The sequence below is a fragment of the Pleurodeles waltl genome, chromosome 8, assembly GCF_031143425.1.
Source record: "Pleurodeles waltl isolate 20211129_DDA chromosome 8, aPleWal1.hap1.20221129, whole genome shotgun sequence".
Classification (NCBI taxonomy): Eukaryota; Metazoa; Chordata; class Amphibia; order Caudata; family Salamandridae; genus Pleurodeles; species Pleurodeles waltl.
Window position 1 is genome coordinate 701,295,541 of NC_090447.1, and position 15,105 is coordinate 701,310,645.

The 15,105-nt window shown below is 41.6% G+C and overlaps 1 protein-coding gene across 16 annotated transcripts in view; it reads right to left on the reverse strand.

Moving 5' to 3' along the window:
- Positions 1-15,105, reverse strand: part of ABI3BP (ABI family member 3 binding protein) — a 2,083,720-nt gene that overhangs the window by 1,139,232 nt on the left and 929,383 nt on the right. For all 16 annotated transcript variants that reach the window (XM_069204834.1, XM_069204837.1, XM_069204832.1 and 13 more), the window contains exon 7: positions 13,571-13,622. In XM_069204834.1, the coding sequence (XP_069060935.1) occupies positions 13,571-13,622 (52 nt within the window). The remainder of the gene's footprint in view (positions 1-13,570; positions 13,623-15,105) is intronic.

The window sequence follows — 15,105 nt, forward strand, 5'->3', positions numbered from 1 at the left end:
GTTCCAATGTGGCTGCTAGGAGTTGCATTGTGCTGCATCAGTCCTGCTTACAGGATCACAGTATGACTGGGAGAGTTCCTTCAGGCCCAATTTAAAGGGACCAAGACTGTGATGGTACCACCTGGAGGGCAAGACTCACAGCAAGTAGAGTCCTGGTGCTGGGTTCAAGATGATTGGAAAATTTTCTGTCCATGAGGCTCTGATCAGGAGGCTAGCTAACTAGCCCTTGTCCATAGACATCAAACTCAATTTTTCTACCTGCTCCCAATTGAAATTTTTCACTTATTAAATATAATAAGCGAACCCAATCTTATCCTATGGGAGAGAGAAGTCTTGTAGTCATGAAAGACAAATGTAAGAGTTTTTCACTACCAGAACATATAACAGTTAAAAGCACTGTGTCCATCTTTTTAAATACACTGCACTCTGCCCAATCAGGTTTTTAAGGCCTACACTAGATGCAACTTAACTTATATGCATCGAAAAGGAAGGTCTAGACCTGGGAAAAGGTTTATTTTGCCAGATCCAATTGGCAGTTTAAAACTGCACACACAGGCTTCAATGGCAGGCCTGAGATATTTTTCAAATACTATGTGTGTGGCACAATAAGTGCCTGACTCAACAGGGAACGCGCCTGACTCAACAAAGGGGGACTATGAGTCCCAGACTGCTTTTGACCCCGAGGAGGCTGTTATTTCCTGCACCAGCTGCCCCTACTCACCTCGCTAACAAGATCTATAAAGCGGGATGCGCTTGACTCAACAAGGGGGACTACGAGTTACTGACTGCTTTTGACCCCAGGAGGCAGCCATATCCTGCACCAGCTGCCCCTACTCACTTCATGAGCAAGCGTTATAAAGGGCCAGGGGGACCTTGCAGCTCGGGAGGCGTGAGGGCAGCGCCCGGGCAAAGCCCGGGCCAAGGGCGAGCCTATCCACACCCATTACAGCCAGAAGGAGACTGGGCTGGGCCACCCCATTAACATCTATTATCAAGTAGGCCTCACTGGTGCATTATATTATATTGCATTGCTGTATTCTCGTGCGTCTGTAACTTAGCTTGTGCCCCGGTTTCCATTTAACCTAAATAGGGTAGGCAACTACTTAGGATTCTTGGACTGACAGAGGGCCGACACTATGGTGAAGTGGAAGCCAAAAGACGGCCCTCGGGGCACAGAGGGTGCCAAAAATAAGATTCTGAGACATTCAGCTGATAATTTTACACTAGCAGAAATTGATGAGCTAATTGAGGAAGTCGAAGGGTTACTTGTATACACAGATAAACTCCCAGAAAAGGTGACCAAATGGCCGGGTCAGAAAAAGACATTACAAGTATACACCTATAAGGACATTAGACCATTCCGCAAGCAATTTAACAATGTTAGTGCTACACCCCCAAAGATCAAATGTAGCAAAACTATTACCCATCCCCCCCACTGCATCTAAAACAACACCTATGGAAGAACCTGAATTAGCTCAAAACATCCCCAATGAGGTCAAAGAAATACTAATAACTCCATCAATACCAAGTATAGATTGTTCAAATAGATATGAGATACTGGGTACCCCGGAGGTAGAACACACCGGTCCAGGGACCCCAGACTCATCTAATGTTCTATTTACCTTAGGCAGCAACACCATAGGTGAACAACTACATTCCCTTAAGGGTGAAATGGTAAGCCTTCAAGAGTGTATTGGGTGACTAGCAAAAGATTTACACACTAAATTAGACAAGCTCAATGCACTCACAGGGGTAATAAATATCACACTAGAAGAATTATACAAAAGATCAGACCCAGGCAGGGTCCAACAGTATATGCTCCCATGGTCATCTCTCCAGGCGACCACAAGTACTACCACTAAAGAACTTAAACAAAAAAGAGTAGGAACATTCACTCCTAGCTCTAAGACTTACAAGGGGAGTGAACATCAAGATTGTTGTGTAAATTTAGTGCCCGAGGTATACCCAAATATCTAGAGAACCTATAGAGCAGGATTCCCAATTAGCCAGGTTGCCACAAAAGGAGAAAGAGGTCTAAATGCTACGCACAGGAAGACACATGACATCTTTATGACTAATGCCCCCAAACAAACAACTGAGAAAAGGGAAACACAGAAATGCTTATTAACAAAACAATACACTGGATAAGATGCATTAAAGGCTGTATGTCAGTTATTAGAGAAGATATAGTTTTTTCTAATCACCTCAATAGCAACAAGAATTGTGACACAGTTAGACTGGGGTTAAGGTCAAAACATGTACTAGACGTCTTAATAGCTCTTGACCAAAGATCACGACCCACTACACCCTCCCAAATACCCGTTTAATCACATGATCCAAATGTGAACGGCTCACTGCCTAAAGTCACAAACTCTGCCCCCGTATCTATTTACCAGACAAATTCACCTTGGGCAGGCCAGGAAGCTGATCTACACATGATTTATTGATTAAAGGGAAATGGAAGGAAGATAGTGCCCCTGAACAGGAGTATAGACAAGGAACCGGACCGCACAGAAAGGATAACCGTGATAGGGCCAGCTGACACTCCTGAGAACACCAAGTGAAAACCCCAATTGTGTAGGGGGGCATAACCAGGGAAGAACAGGCCACCGAGGGTTTAGTGCAAAACCCAAAGGAAGGCTTCACATGGGGGAATCAAATAAAACATACTGCCCTGGAACATAGCTGGACTAAGAGCCAAACTCCCAGACCCAGAATGGGGATGCTTTATAGACAAGCACCATATAATCCTCCTGTAGGATACCTGGGCAACTGAACCAGTACATAGATCTTGGTTCATAACATATACTCTAGAAGCCACTCCCTCCTCATCTGAGAGGGCCTCGAGAGGCTTACTGGCCTGGCTTCGCTTGGACCTACTCCCTGTGGCTAAAGTAATTCCATCTGAGAGAAGAGATTTATTTAGGCTTGGAAATTAGAAATTCCATCTATTGGGAAACAAAAACTATAGCTATTGTAAACATATATTTAAGATCTATACTGTCTACTAGCTTCTCTTCCACGGCGGATCAACTCTCGAACCTACTAGATAAATTTCAGGGGAATTCACTGAAAATAATAGCAGGGGATTACAATACCACAATAACAGAGGAGATGGAAATGGAAAAAAGAGAGATTTATCCATTGTCTATATATCGGCAAGATCTAGCTTCCCCAAGGTTAAGGGGAAAAAGCCATTGTATGTAGCTTTACAAGTAGCTGAACTGATTTCCACTAAAGGCTTGAGTATAGTAAAAGGTGATACCAAATCTGACTTGCCCCAGCATCCAAATTTTCAAAAGGTTCTAGTTACAAGCAGCATAAATTACTTATTTTTAGATCAGCTCCTTTGGACCTTCCTAATAGACATGGAAACAGTGTCAAGAATGGACAGTGATCATCATGCTCTAAGCCTTAGATTGAGTTTGACCCCCTTTGAGAACCCAGACCTAAACCCAGTAATAAGATTGGATATGCTTCAGGCCTCTAACAACTTGAGGAACATAAAATGGCCAGCGATAGTGAATGATAAAAAGGCTTAACAGGTATTTATAACGTTTTTGAGAATACACTAACTAAGGCAACCTCTGAGGGGGCAGTGTGGGAAGTTTCCCCGATCTTCATACACATTTGATGGACCAATTGAGCAAGTTCTTCTTAAAGAGGTTAAAAGAGCCAATAGCACGGGAAAACAACTGCCTGTCTGGTATATGAAAGAATGCAGACTTGCCAAAGGCAGCTCACTGAGTATCCCTAAGGAGGAAGGGCAGGATCAAATAAGAAATGCTAGGAAAACTACAAAATTGTTCCACAAAAAGCTAGAAAAGCTTGGGCAATCGAGAGATAGGCAGAAATAGCAGATGCACAATAGCAAGGGGATGAGAAAGCCTTTTGGAAGCTAGTCTCGCAGGGAAATTGCACTATTGACAACCACATGGAATTGACTGTCCCACCTGAGAAATGGGTTGCCCATTTTGAGAGTTTATACCAAGCTAAGGAGAAGGGAACAATGGAAACTGCTGTGATACGTGGAAAAAAATTGGTTGACAACAGTGACGACATAGCACTAGGTGGAAATACATTGGAGGGTATGGGAAGAGAGGTAGTGAGCTTTACTCTAGCTGAAACACATAATGCTATGAGACAAGTTAAAAGTTAAAAGGGAAAAGGCTCCTGGATTAGATGGCACCCCAGGTAACCTTTATATTTCCTAAGCTTAGGTATGGGCTCCGTACCTCAATGCTTTGAGCAACGCTATATTGAAGGGGGAGAGGATTCCGCCATCTTGGCAAGGTGCAGTCATAATCCCCATATACAAAATGGGTAACAGAGACAAACCATCTAATTACAGACCTATAAACCTCATAGACACAGAAAATATTCTGAAGGCAGGTATTCATGAGGCTCGAGTCCTGGCTCAATGATAATGCGATCTTCGAAGATGCCCAGGCGGGCTTCAGGACAGGTGTCAGTACAGTGGACTATATCTTCCATTTTATGACATTATGTTGGATGTAGATTACATTGAAGCGCAATCATCTATACATAGCCTTTCCAGATCTCAAAGCGGCTTTTGACTTGGTTCCAAGGGAGAAACTTTGTGAGGTTCTTGAATCATATGGGACACCAAAGGAGATTGTATGGCTATTAAGAACATTACATAAGGATACTTATGTCAGGGTTAGATGGAACACGGGGGTGACCTTACACCTAAAATCCCCATTAATGGGAGAGTTACACAAGGATGTGTCCTTGCCCCAACCTTGTTTAGTCTCTATATAAAAGTAGCAGTGAAGTGGTTAACAAAATGCAGGCATGATGCACCTAAACTTGCAGGAGTACCTGTCCCAATTCTCATGTTTGCAGATGATACTCTCCTAATATCAAGAACACCAATGGGTCTCCAACAAGTGCTGGACTCCTTTACTGATTTCTGTATAGAAAGAGGCCTTGTGCTCAATCCGTCAAAATCAAAGTTTATAGCTATAAATCCACACTGATCTTTTAATGGCAATATGAAATTAGGCAAGGACAGATTGGAACAAGTTGGAAACTTTGATTATTTAAGAGTAAGGCTTTCAGAAAAATGGGATGGAAGCCCCAACTGGAGAAATGTAAGACCACACTCTACTCTAGATCAATCGCCACAGCTAGAAAATATAAGGCATTAAATGAAATGGGGGCCTGGTATCGCCAGCATTAAAGGTATATAAAGCTGTAGCTGCATCCGCCTCTACCTACGGGGTGGAAATATGGGGATATTCAAACACTAATGTTTTACAGAAAATGGAAAACTAGTTTTTTAGGGCCCTCTTTAACCTTCCACAAAATGTACCACTTGGTCCCCTGAGGTATGAACTAGGTTTCAATAGCATTCATCAAATAATCTCCTTGAAACCCCTCCTATACTGGATTAGGGTTTGGTCATCGGGGGATCTCTCTCCATACAGGGCTTCGCTTGCTGAACTAGTAGCTCTTGACTCTCAAACGTGAACGCCTTGGCTAAAACGGGTTAAAAACTTTAGTAAACTTCTTAATACGGGCGAACTGTGGGAAGACCCGGGCTCAATCAGAAGAAGTGCCAGCCAGAATTTGAAAGAAGAATATTGGAAAAACATACCTATAAGGTCTTGGTGCAACCAAAAGGAAGGGAGTACATTGGCTCTTTTCTTACTGCACAAATGTATACTACACTTTGAACCTTACCTGGATAGAATATTGCCTGCCCAAGCAAAGCGGCTCCATGTTCTATTCAGATGTGGGGTGCTGCCACAGAGATCCTATACTGCAAAGTGGGATAAGGCCACAAGCTTGTCTGCCCAGTGCTCCCGTTGCTTACACACAAATGAGACTGAAGCGCACTTTTTCTTCTTTTGCCCACTTTACGAGCGACCCTACAAAAAATGGATATTGCCCTTATGTAGAGCTATGTGTGTAAGACACTGTTGGGAGATTATGAGGCTTATGAAAACTGAAACCTGTGAATTAATTACATTTGCGGTTTCTAGATTCTTGGGTTGGGCATGGAAACTCAGATTAAAAATGGATATTTCATCCTGTTCCTTGTAAAAGTGAATCCTGCAAGGTCTAGTGGCATAGCTACCTAGATTGCTGCACACACTTTCGTAATCTACTGGAATGTTTTAAATATGTATGGGCTCAAATGAAACTCATCAGACTATAGCCCCTTAAGATCCAAAAAGCTTTGAACCTAGGTGTATGGAAGAGTGTGAATTCTTATACCTGCAAGGTATAGAGGGTTGTGGAATTGGAAGGATTTATGAGAATGCTTTCTTTAGATTTTAGTCATCTAGACCATTTTTCCTTCTTAAATGTTGAATCTTATTGATGTGTTCTAAAATGTATGCCCCTTGAGTCCAGGAGCTTTACAGAAAGTGAACCCATATACTTGTAAATAGAGGGGTTGGAACTAGAAGGCTTTATGAGATTGCCCTAGAAACATTGATCACTCATGGAAATTATGATCATTTTATTTGTGAAATCTATTGATGTTCTTTGTATTTTTTATAAACCATATGGGACCATATGAATTCTTGCGTATACCCCTCATTTTACTGTTGCTCGAGCCTGCGGTTATAGTAGAGTGAGAACTTATATAACTGTAATGACTAAAGAAACATGGAATTAGAAGGTTCTATGAGAATGATCTAAGACCATAGTTACTAAGATTGCTGCACAAACTGAAAAATACTGATGTGCTTTAAAGTTAATGGGATCACATGAATTTCTCTATCCTATAGTACCTTAACATCTATCGTTTCTTAGGAGTATAGTAGAGAGAGAATTTAAATACCTGGAATGTACAGAGGCCCTTCGAATTGGAAGCTTTTATGTGGTATGAGCTATATAGTTCACTATTTTAAATTGTTAATATATTGATGTTTTACGATCTATTGCTTTTATGGCTTATCACCAAAATAAAGTATTTATTGGTTGATTGAAGTGCTGCAGGCCCACTAGTAGCATTTCATTTACATGGCCTTTGTTCAGGTAGTACCCCTTTTCTAGGGACTTACAAGTAAATCAAATTTGCCAATTGTGTGGTGGCCAGTTTCACCATGTTTAAAGGAAAGAGCGCAATGGTAAAGTGCAGAGTCCTACAAACCAACAAATATGGTTTCAGAAAAAAGAGGGTGAAGGCAAAACGGTTTGGGATGACCCTGCAGAGAGGGTCAAGTTCAACTATAACTGAAGATAGAAAGAGGTGTAGACATCCGAACCATATAAAAGGAAACCTGAAAATTATTTTTAAAAAAGAAAACAGTGTGGGGTAGCATAGTTCACCATTTCACAATTTGAAGTATGGAAAAAGAAATACATTTTATATAAGTTCTTAGAACACTCACTAAATGTAAGTGGACACACATTATTTCATATTTCTATAGCTTTGTCATTGGAATTGTATGATGCCATTATATGTTGTCTCTGTCTTGTAGCTCTGCTTGGTCCCCTGGGTCAGAGGATCCACCGAATTTGCTTGAGTGAAAGATCCCTGCTTCATGAATGACACAGGAATGTCTGCCTTGAACAAGGGCTATTGATCCCTGGGATTTCCAATATGTATAAAAGGCGAGGGAGGCACATTTTTCAATTGTAGTTATTTTGTCTCATAAAAGGCTGTTATTTTTTCCATTGCGTTAATGTTTCAGACTTTAGAGCAACTAACTGCCAATGGCGGGTCCTCTAGAGACACCTATAATTGGGCAACTGCCAGTCTAGCACCAATAAGCAGGTGGCTTAAGAGTTTGACTAGCGTGGTTGTGGCAGAAAATTCAGGGGCCCAGATTTAAGCAGGCCTAGCGCTTCGTGGTGCCACAGTAGCATAATTTTATTTTACGCTAATGTGGCCCAATGAGGCTAAAATTGTCACACCAGATTTACAAAGTGATGCAATGTATGCATTGACCCACTTTGTAAACCCTTGCACCACATTATGCATGTGCCAGGCACAACGTATGCAACAGGAGCATCCCCCCATGTTGCTTTCTGGCTCTCCTTAAACTGAAAACTAAAATACATCATCATTCCCTCTAAAACTGAGGCAGTCACTGTCATCATGCAAGGCTGAGAGGCCTAACAATAGCAACATGACAACACTAATTATTCAGTCCAGGACCACCGACAAATAAGAGCTTGAAAGTGTTTACTCATAAACTGTTAATCTTCTATCCCCAATACCCTCCCTCTGTGTAGTGATATAGGCCCTCATTATAAACAAAGTGGGATTTCCCGCCGTGTTCAGGCTGACGGGCTAAGCACAGACCGCCAGCCCGATGAGGACTCCGCTGGGGCGAATAAACAACATTCCGCTGGACCGGCGGGCGGAAACATTGTTTCCGCCAGCCGGCCCAGCGGAATGCTGGGCCTGGACATTGCTGATGGCTCCACATGGAGCTGTCGTCAATGTAGCAGTGCCACGGGTGCAACAGCACCCGTCGCGCATATCACTCCTAAATCAGGCAGTGACATGTGCATCGGGGCTGTGCATGGGGGCCTCTGGGCCCCCATTTTGCCAGCCTTTTCCTGGCGGGAAAACCGCCAGGGAAAAGCTGGTGGACACAGGTTCTTTATCCGGCGGGCAGCACTGCTTGCAGCGATGCCCTGTCGGATAAGGAATTCTGCCATTGTCAGGCTGCCTGGCGGCAGTGGCCTGCAAGTGGCAGAGTTCCGCCTGTGGCGGTCTTGCCATGAATATTATATGGCGGTCCGGACCGCCATGCCGGTGGTGGTAATTACTGCCACCGCCAGCATGGCAGTCCGGACAGCCATGTTCATAATGACCGCCATAGTCTGCTACCCTCCCATCCCATTACACTGTACTAAATATAATGACTGAAAGCAAACCAACTCCTCAGGCTATTTACTTACAATAAAATGACTCCGTAGAACATGCATTATCTTCGTGTTCATGTGCATTTCAGTAGAACATTCAGAGGCCAACTCTTGTACAACTAACTTCCACAGTTTTGTACAAAAAGCCTAATTTTCAAGCCTAAGTGATACATTCTAATTCACAGTATTAGAATCTACAAACAGTTACCATGGGATATTTGCCAGCACTGTGAATTTCCCATGGTTTAAAAACTCTGAGTTGTCAGGTAGAGCAAAGGTGTTCCATGGAGAGATAAATGGGGTGGCCAACCAGAATATGGTAACACCCACATAGTTGTAACTTTATGAGCAATCACAGAGGTCCTCAGGGGTTTTAAACACCCATTTTTAGCACGTAACTTTAGCACTTGGACTCAAAGGCACATTTACAAGCCCCTACCACCACCTTTCACTGCCCTCGGGTCATTTCTTTTTACACTAAGGTGGCGTTAAGGAGGCCTTTTTCCCAAGACGTATTTACAAAGTGTTGCAATGATTTGCCATATGCAAAACAGTCTTGACCCTGCTCCCCATGGGAACAGTCCAGACCAAATTGCCAAGCCAGGTACTCGCTAGACCAGAAACAAGCATTGTGGGACTGATTTCGGGGTGTCACCCCTCATCAGCCCGGCTAGCTTGAATCCATTATCGCAGTGAGCATGTGACCCACGTCTGGGCATACCCTTCCTACTTATGGCAACAAAAGCAAAAAGAACAGACGATGGACAGAATGCAGAACAATGCAAACATTCCCCTCCAGTCCCAAAGATCTGAGTTTAATCCATTGTTTTTTTGCGCATCACACCAACCCAGATTGGATTCAGCCATGGGCAAATCAGTTTTGATCCTGTTCCCCATGGAAATATCCCAAACTGCCAAGCCAGGTACTCCCTGGAAAAGAACAAGCATCCTGAGATTGGTGTCAGGGTATCACAAGGCGAGCTTGAATCCAGTAGCACAGTGAGCATGGAACCAACATCTGGGCATACCCTTCCCACTTAGGGCAACAAAAGCAAAAAGAACAGATGATTGACAGAATGCTGAACAGTTTAAACATTCACCCCAGTCACAAAGATCTGGGTTTATTCCATCTTTTTTTTGCCCACCACTCCATCCCAGTTTGGACCTAGCCATATGCAAAACAGTCTTGACCCTGTTTCCCCATGGGAGCAGTCCAGCCCGAACTGCCAAGCCCGGTCCTCCCTGAACTGGAAACAGGCATCCCGGGACCGGTTTCTGGGTGTGATCCCATATCAGCCCTACTAGCTTGAATCCATTAGTGCAGTGAGCACGCGACCATTGCTTATTTCTGGTCTAGGTAGAAGCTGGCAGTTCAGGCTGGACTGGATTCTAGCAAGCTTGGCTGATGAGGGGTGATACCCTGAAACTGGTCCCAGGATGCTTGATTTCAGTCCAGGGAGGATCTGGCCTGGCAGTTAGGGCTGGACTGTTCTATGAGGAGCAGCTTCAAGACTGATTTCTATTTATGGCTAGGTCCAAAACTTGGGTGGTGGGCAAAAAATGATGGATTAAACCTAGATCTTTGTGACTGGGGGGTGAATATTTGTGTTGTTTAACATTCCATCCATCATCTTTTTTTTTTTGCCTTTGTCGTACTAGGTAGGAAGGGTATACCAAGACATGGGTCCCGTTCTTATTGCACCACTGGCTGGCTGATAAGAGAGAGCAAATGTTCTTAACTAATTAGTGCCATAGAAGTAGCATATGCCAGCTAATAAATCTGCCTTTTTAAAGGCCTAACTGAGAAAATAACATAGAAATGAAGATGTACATGTTAAAATTGTGGTGGACATTTGTGCATTTGTGAGGAGTATGTTGAAGTAAAAATAGTAGAAATATAAATGTATTATGAGAATTAAATGAATATGAATTAAACACACTTGTACTGAATTAAATGAGTTCCATTAATATGTGAAGAAAAAGAAATATATGTTTAACACTGCTTTAAAATAATAATATTTGAAATTAAATAACTTGATTGCTAGGTTTATTAATGTATTGAGGGGCATATTTATAAGCCCTTAGTGCCACCTTATGCCACATTAGCATTATTGTTTATTACATTAATGTGGTCCAACGAGGCCAAAATCCTCGTTCCACATTTACAAAGTGGAGCAATGCATGCATTGCGCCACTTTGTAACCCTTTGCGCAACATTATGCCTGCATCTGTCAAAATGTATGCAATGGGGGCCTTCCCCCATTAGGAGGGGCCGAAAAAATGGCACAAGGAAATCTAATAGTTATCCTTGCAACATTTTGTAGGGCACTTTTAACCCCTGCACAGAGCAGAAGTAAAAGGGGGATTCCATTATTTAGAATAAGCTCCCATGTACTCTGCAGGAGTAGCACCAACATTTTGGCGCTACTCCTGCTGAGTACATTAATAGCGTCACATAGAATGACGCTATTGCCCCCTACCATGGCCATGGTGCACCATATGTTAAATATGGCACACACGTGGTGGCGGTAGGGGGGGCGTTAAGGGGCGCAGGGAAAGTGGTGCTGCACTCTGTGCACCGCCACCTTCCATAAATCTGCCCCTAAATGTATCAATGTGTATTAAGTCTTCCTTGACCTGACTAGACATGAATAAGAAGCTTCATTTTGCTGCAGTAATGGAAAATTACTTGTTTATTCTGTCCCCTCTGACCTGATTTCTTTCTCTAGGCAGCTAATGTAATGTTGAATGTTCTATTGCATTGCAGGAGAACAGCATGTTTCAAATTCAGTTAGTGTAACAGTATTTTTTCTAGCTCTTGAATCGGACAGGAAATCACAGTGCTCATGTAAAAGAATATTAACTTAGTTTATAGTGGATCGTGTGAAAGGAACTGCAAGTGGCAAATTATTAGATAATGTAATATTACAGCAGAATTGTATATTTCATGAAGGGAACAATGGACTTTTGCTGAGAAGATTCCTAAAAGTATCAGAAATTGGTGGTGTTATCATTTACCATGGATGATGAAATTGACACCCAAAGTGTGCCCACCTGAAAGACCAATCAAATGAATTTTGGTTATTTTAATTAGTGACAAACTTTGGAATGGAATTCAGTTCCATTCTAAACCTTCTTGAATTTAGTTTGACTGGAGACCCTCTCTTGGTTAGTTCTCCTCCTGCCTGGAAGCTGTCTACATCTGTTTAAGTCTGTTCACATTGTTTTCTCTGAGTTTCCTGATGAGTTTCCTCATCATAATTTCAACTGCCCAATTCTGTTATGTGGTTCAGTACTAATAAGGGCAACTAATTCTGAACTGTTGATTTGTCCTATGTGCAGCCCGTGTTCTGCACCATCCTGATGCTGCTATGAACTGACGCTGGAAGAAGGTGACTGTTCCTGTGGAATCATCCCTTGCTGTCCCTTGAGGAGACATATAACTAAATGTGATTTCTTGTTTCATTTTAGCTTATTCACTTACCCCAGCACATTTGTAAAGAGAATTGTCCTAGTTAGATGTTGACCACTTTATTTTTGTCCTTCTTTTATTTTTTGTTTTTTTCTTGCATGTGTTAGCTCGTTCCCACACATGCGAGTTCCAATTTTGGTAGTCTTGGGAATGGCCCTACTCTAAAATAAATTGTTAAAACTGTATTGTGATGATTTACTGATGTCATCATCATCTGCTTTGAAATTTAGCAATAATGTTCATATTGTATTGTTGCTACTCTATATTATTCATTCGGAGTGTCTAACAGTGTTGATGTTTAGTAGGTTAAATCTTTTCAGATGTTTCAGTCAGCCTATGGTTTTCATATATATTTATAACTTAGTTTTGCGCACCATTTACATGACATTGGTTTTGGAATTGTAATAAAGCTTTGAAACTTTATTTGGGTCGGAGTTTGATTTAGTGTTTACATTGTTATGACGTTTGGTATTGTGGTATGGTATAATGTCATTCCTTTGTTGTTGAATAATTCTGACTACTACACTTTTTACCAAATCCAAAGATCCAGTCGACCTCCGGAGGTGAGAGATTAGCGTTTGGTGTGTCTTCTCAAACCCCCCCGAGCGCTGGTGGTTGTTGAGCCCAGACCTGGAGAGTAAGAATTTTCTGGGGGGCCGCAGCACTACAGGTCTGATGAGGGGTGATACCCCAAAACTGGCCCTAGGATGCTTGGTTCCGGTCCATGTGTGATGGAAAAAAAAAACAATGGATTATAACCGAGAACTTTGTGACTGGGGTGAATGTTTGCATTGTTCAGCATTCCGTCCATCATCTGTTCTTTTTGCTTTCTCTTTATTAAATCCCGATTTGTCCTAATGTTAGCCTGAATTTGTATTGTTGCCTTGGTCAACCCTTTGTGATTCCGAATCTTAGTAACTTTGTCTTTAAAACTGTCTTCATTACTTTGAGTTTCAGCCTCTAAAAAATCCCTTAGCTTTATTCTAGACTGGAATTTTCCTGGCAGGGCCACATTGGTCATACTGTGTAAACCAACTATTTTGTACTGAAATTCTGTTGCATGGTTCATTCACGCTTCATGAGGGGTCCAAGGATCCATAGACATCGACGAGCATTGATTCCTGTGAAGGCTGAAAATGATCGAGCACTTGTCAACCTTGAAGTTCACCAACTGTGCTCCTAGAGCAGGGTACATCAAACTCCGCCATCTTCATTGAATTTGGTTTGACCAGCTAAAGAAATTACCTTGCTTGATCATCGTGATTGGGATGAACATCTTTGTGTCCTCTGGTGTCACCTGGAGAGAGAAAAACAAGCATCCCTTAAATATAACTTAGGAAAAAAAATTGGGTTAATTTCAAAAACATCTTTTATATGTAATCACCACATTATCTGCAACATTTCATTCGTCAATTGCAGGGATTATTCAATATCTACAAACAGATTTTTTTTTTAATGCAGTACTTATTCAGAGGATGTGTTTGGTATTGAATGGTATTCTAGATTCCAATTCAATACAGCTGAAAATACCACCCACTTTTCCATTACCTCAGAATGGCCAGGTATGGCAAATTGGTGTTCTAGGTAATATAAATATGACATTGATTTATTGTGCAATATTTTATTCTGTGTAATATCAACCAAAACACTTAACCCTGTGCCTGTGTGTTATCTCTCATCCCCTTGTGTCTCATCCCTTCATCTCCATGTATACCTAAAAATATTTGGGGTACAAACCGAACCTGCAGTAGAACATTGTGGCTTGTACTTTCTCTCTGCAGAAAATACACTGCCTTGGTAGTATGGGAACTGAGTAACATGTTAATGCACCATAACAAAACTCCCACAATTCCTATACATAGATTATTTGGAAATAGACATGCACTTCAAGGGTATCCACTTAAAACCATTTTCCTTGCCTAATCAAGCACTAGAGGTGAAACCTGCAGTAGCTGATGAGGGATGCAAGATTTGGTACAACACAAATGAAAAAAAGAAGATAAAGAAAACAACTTCTAGGCAAAGAGACTTCTGCAAATAAGGAAATTGTTTCAACAGACATGCCCCAATTTTACAAATAAAGCAATAATACCTTAAGCAGGAACAGAACTAAAGAACTATTCAACAGAATTAAGTATAACATCTGATAATCAGAATGTATTACAGCCAAGGGTTGAATAGGCAGCGAAAAATGGATTGAAAAATGGCTAAGGACCACATTTAGAATTTGGCAAATAGGTACTCTGTCACTAACGTGAAGGATCCACCCCATCAGCCTTTTCACAAGTGCATTACCTCCTACAGCACTTGTAATACAGCAGACATATCTGGTAGATTAGTAACACGTCAAAGTCTACTAACACCAGTGACTGGTACTGCCAAAGTCACTATTTTCTTGTTGAGGCTCTTCTGAGTTGAAGCTGTGGGTGATGGGGCATTGACTGGGCATGTGAAATCATTGTACTGGATATCAAGGATTGGTTCAGTGAGATCAGACGTTGACCCTGTTTAGCTTTGAAAGAGAGTAAATACGTTTGTCACAATATATATTTATGTTCAGTTATTTCTCTTGTTTAATATGCTTGAAGTGAAAGGAGCAGGAGTTTTCTTGCTCATGACTTGCATTTTTAGGGCCTCTTTTGTAACGATAAAAAATGCATATTATTAGTGCGTTATTCAGCAAGCATCCTTTTAGCTAAATGATTTTGTTTTTACATATGTTTCTTCTGAAATTCTTCTTAGCATGATACTTTGCTTTTTCCATTTTTATGTATAGTCTT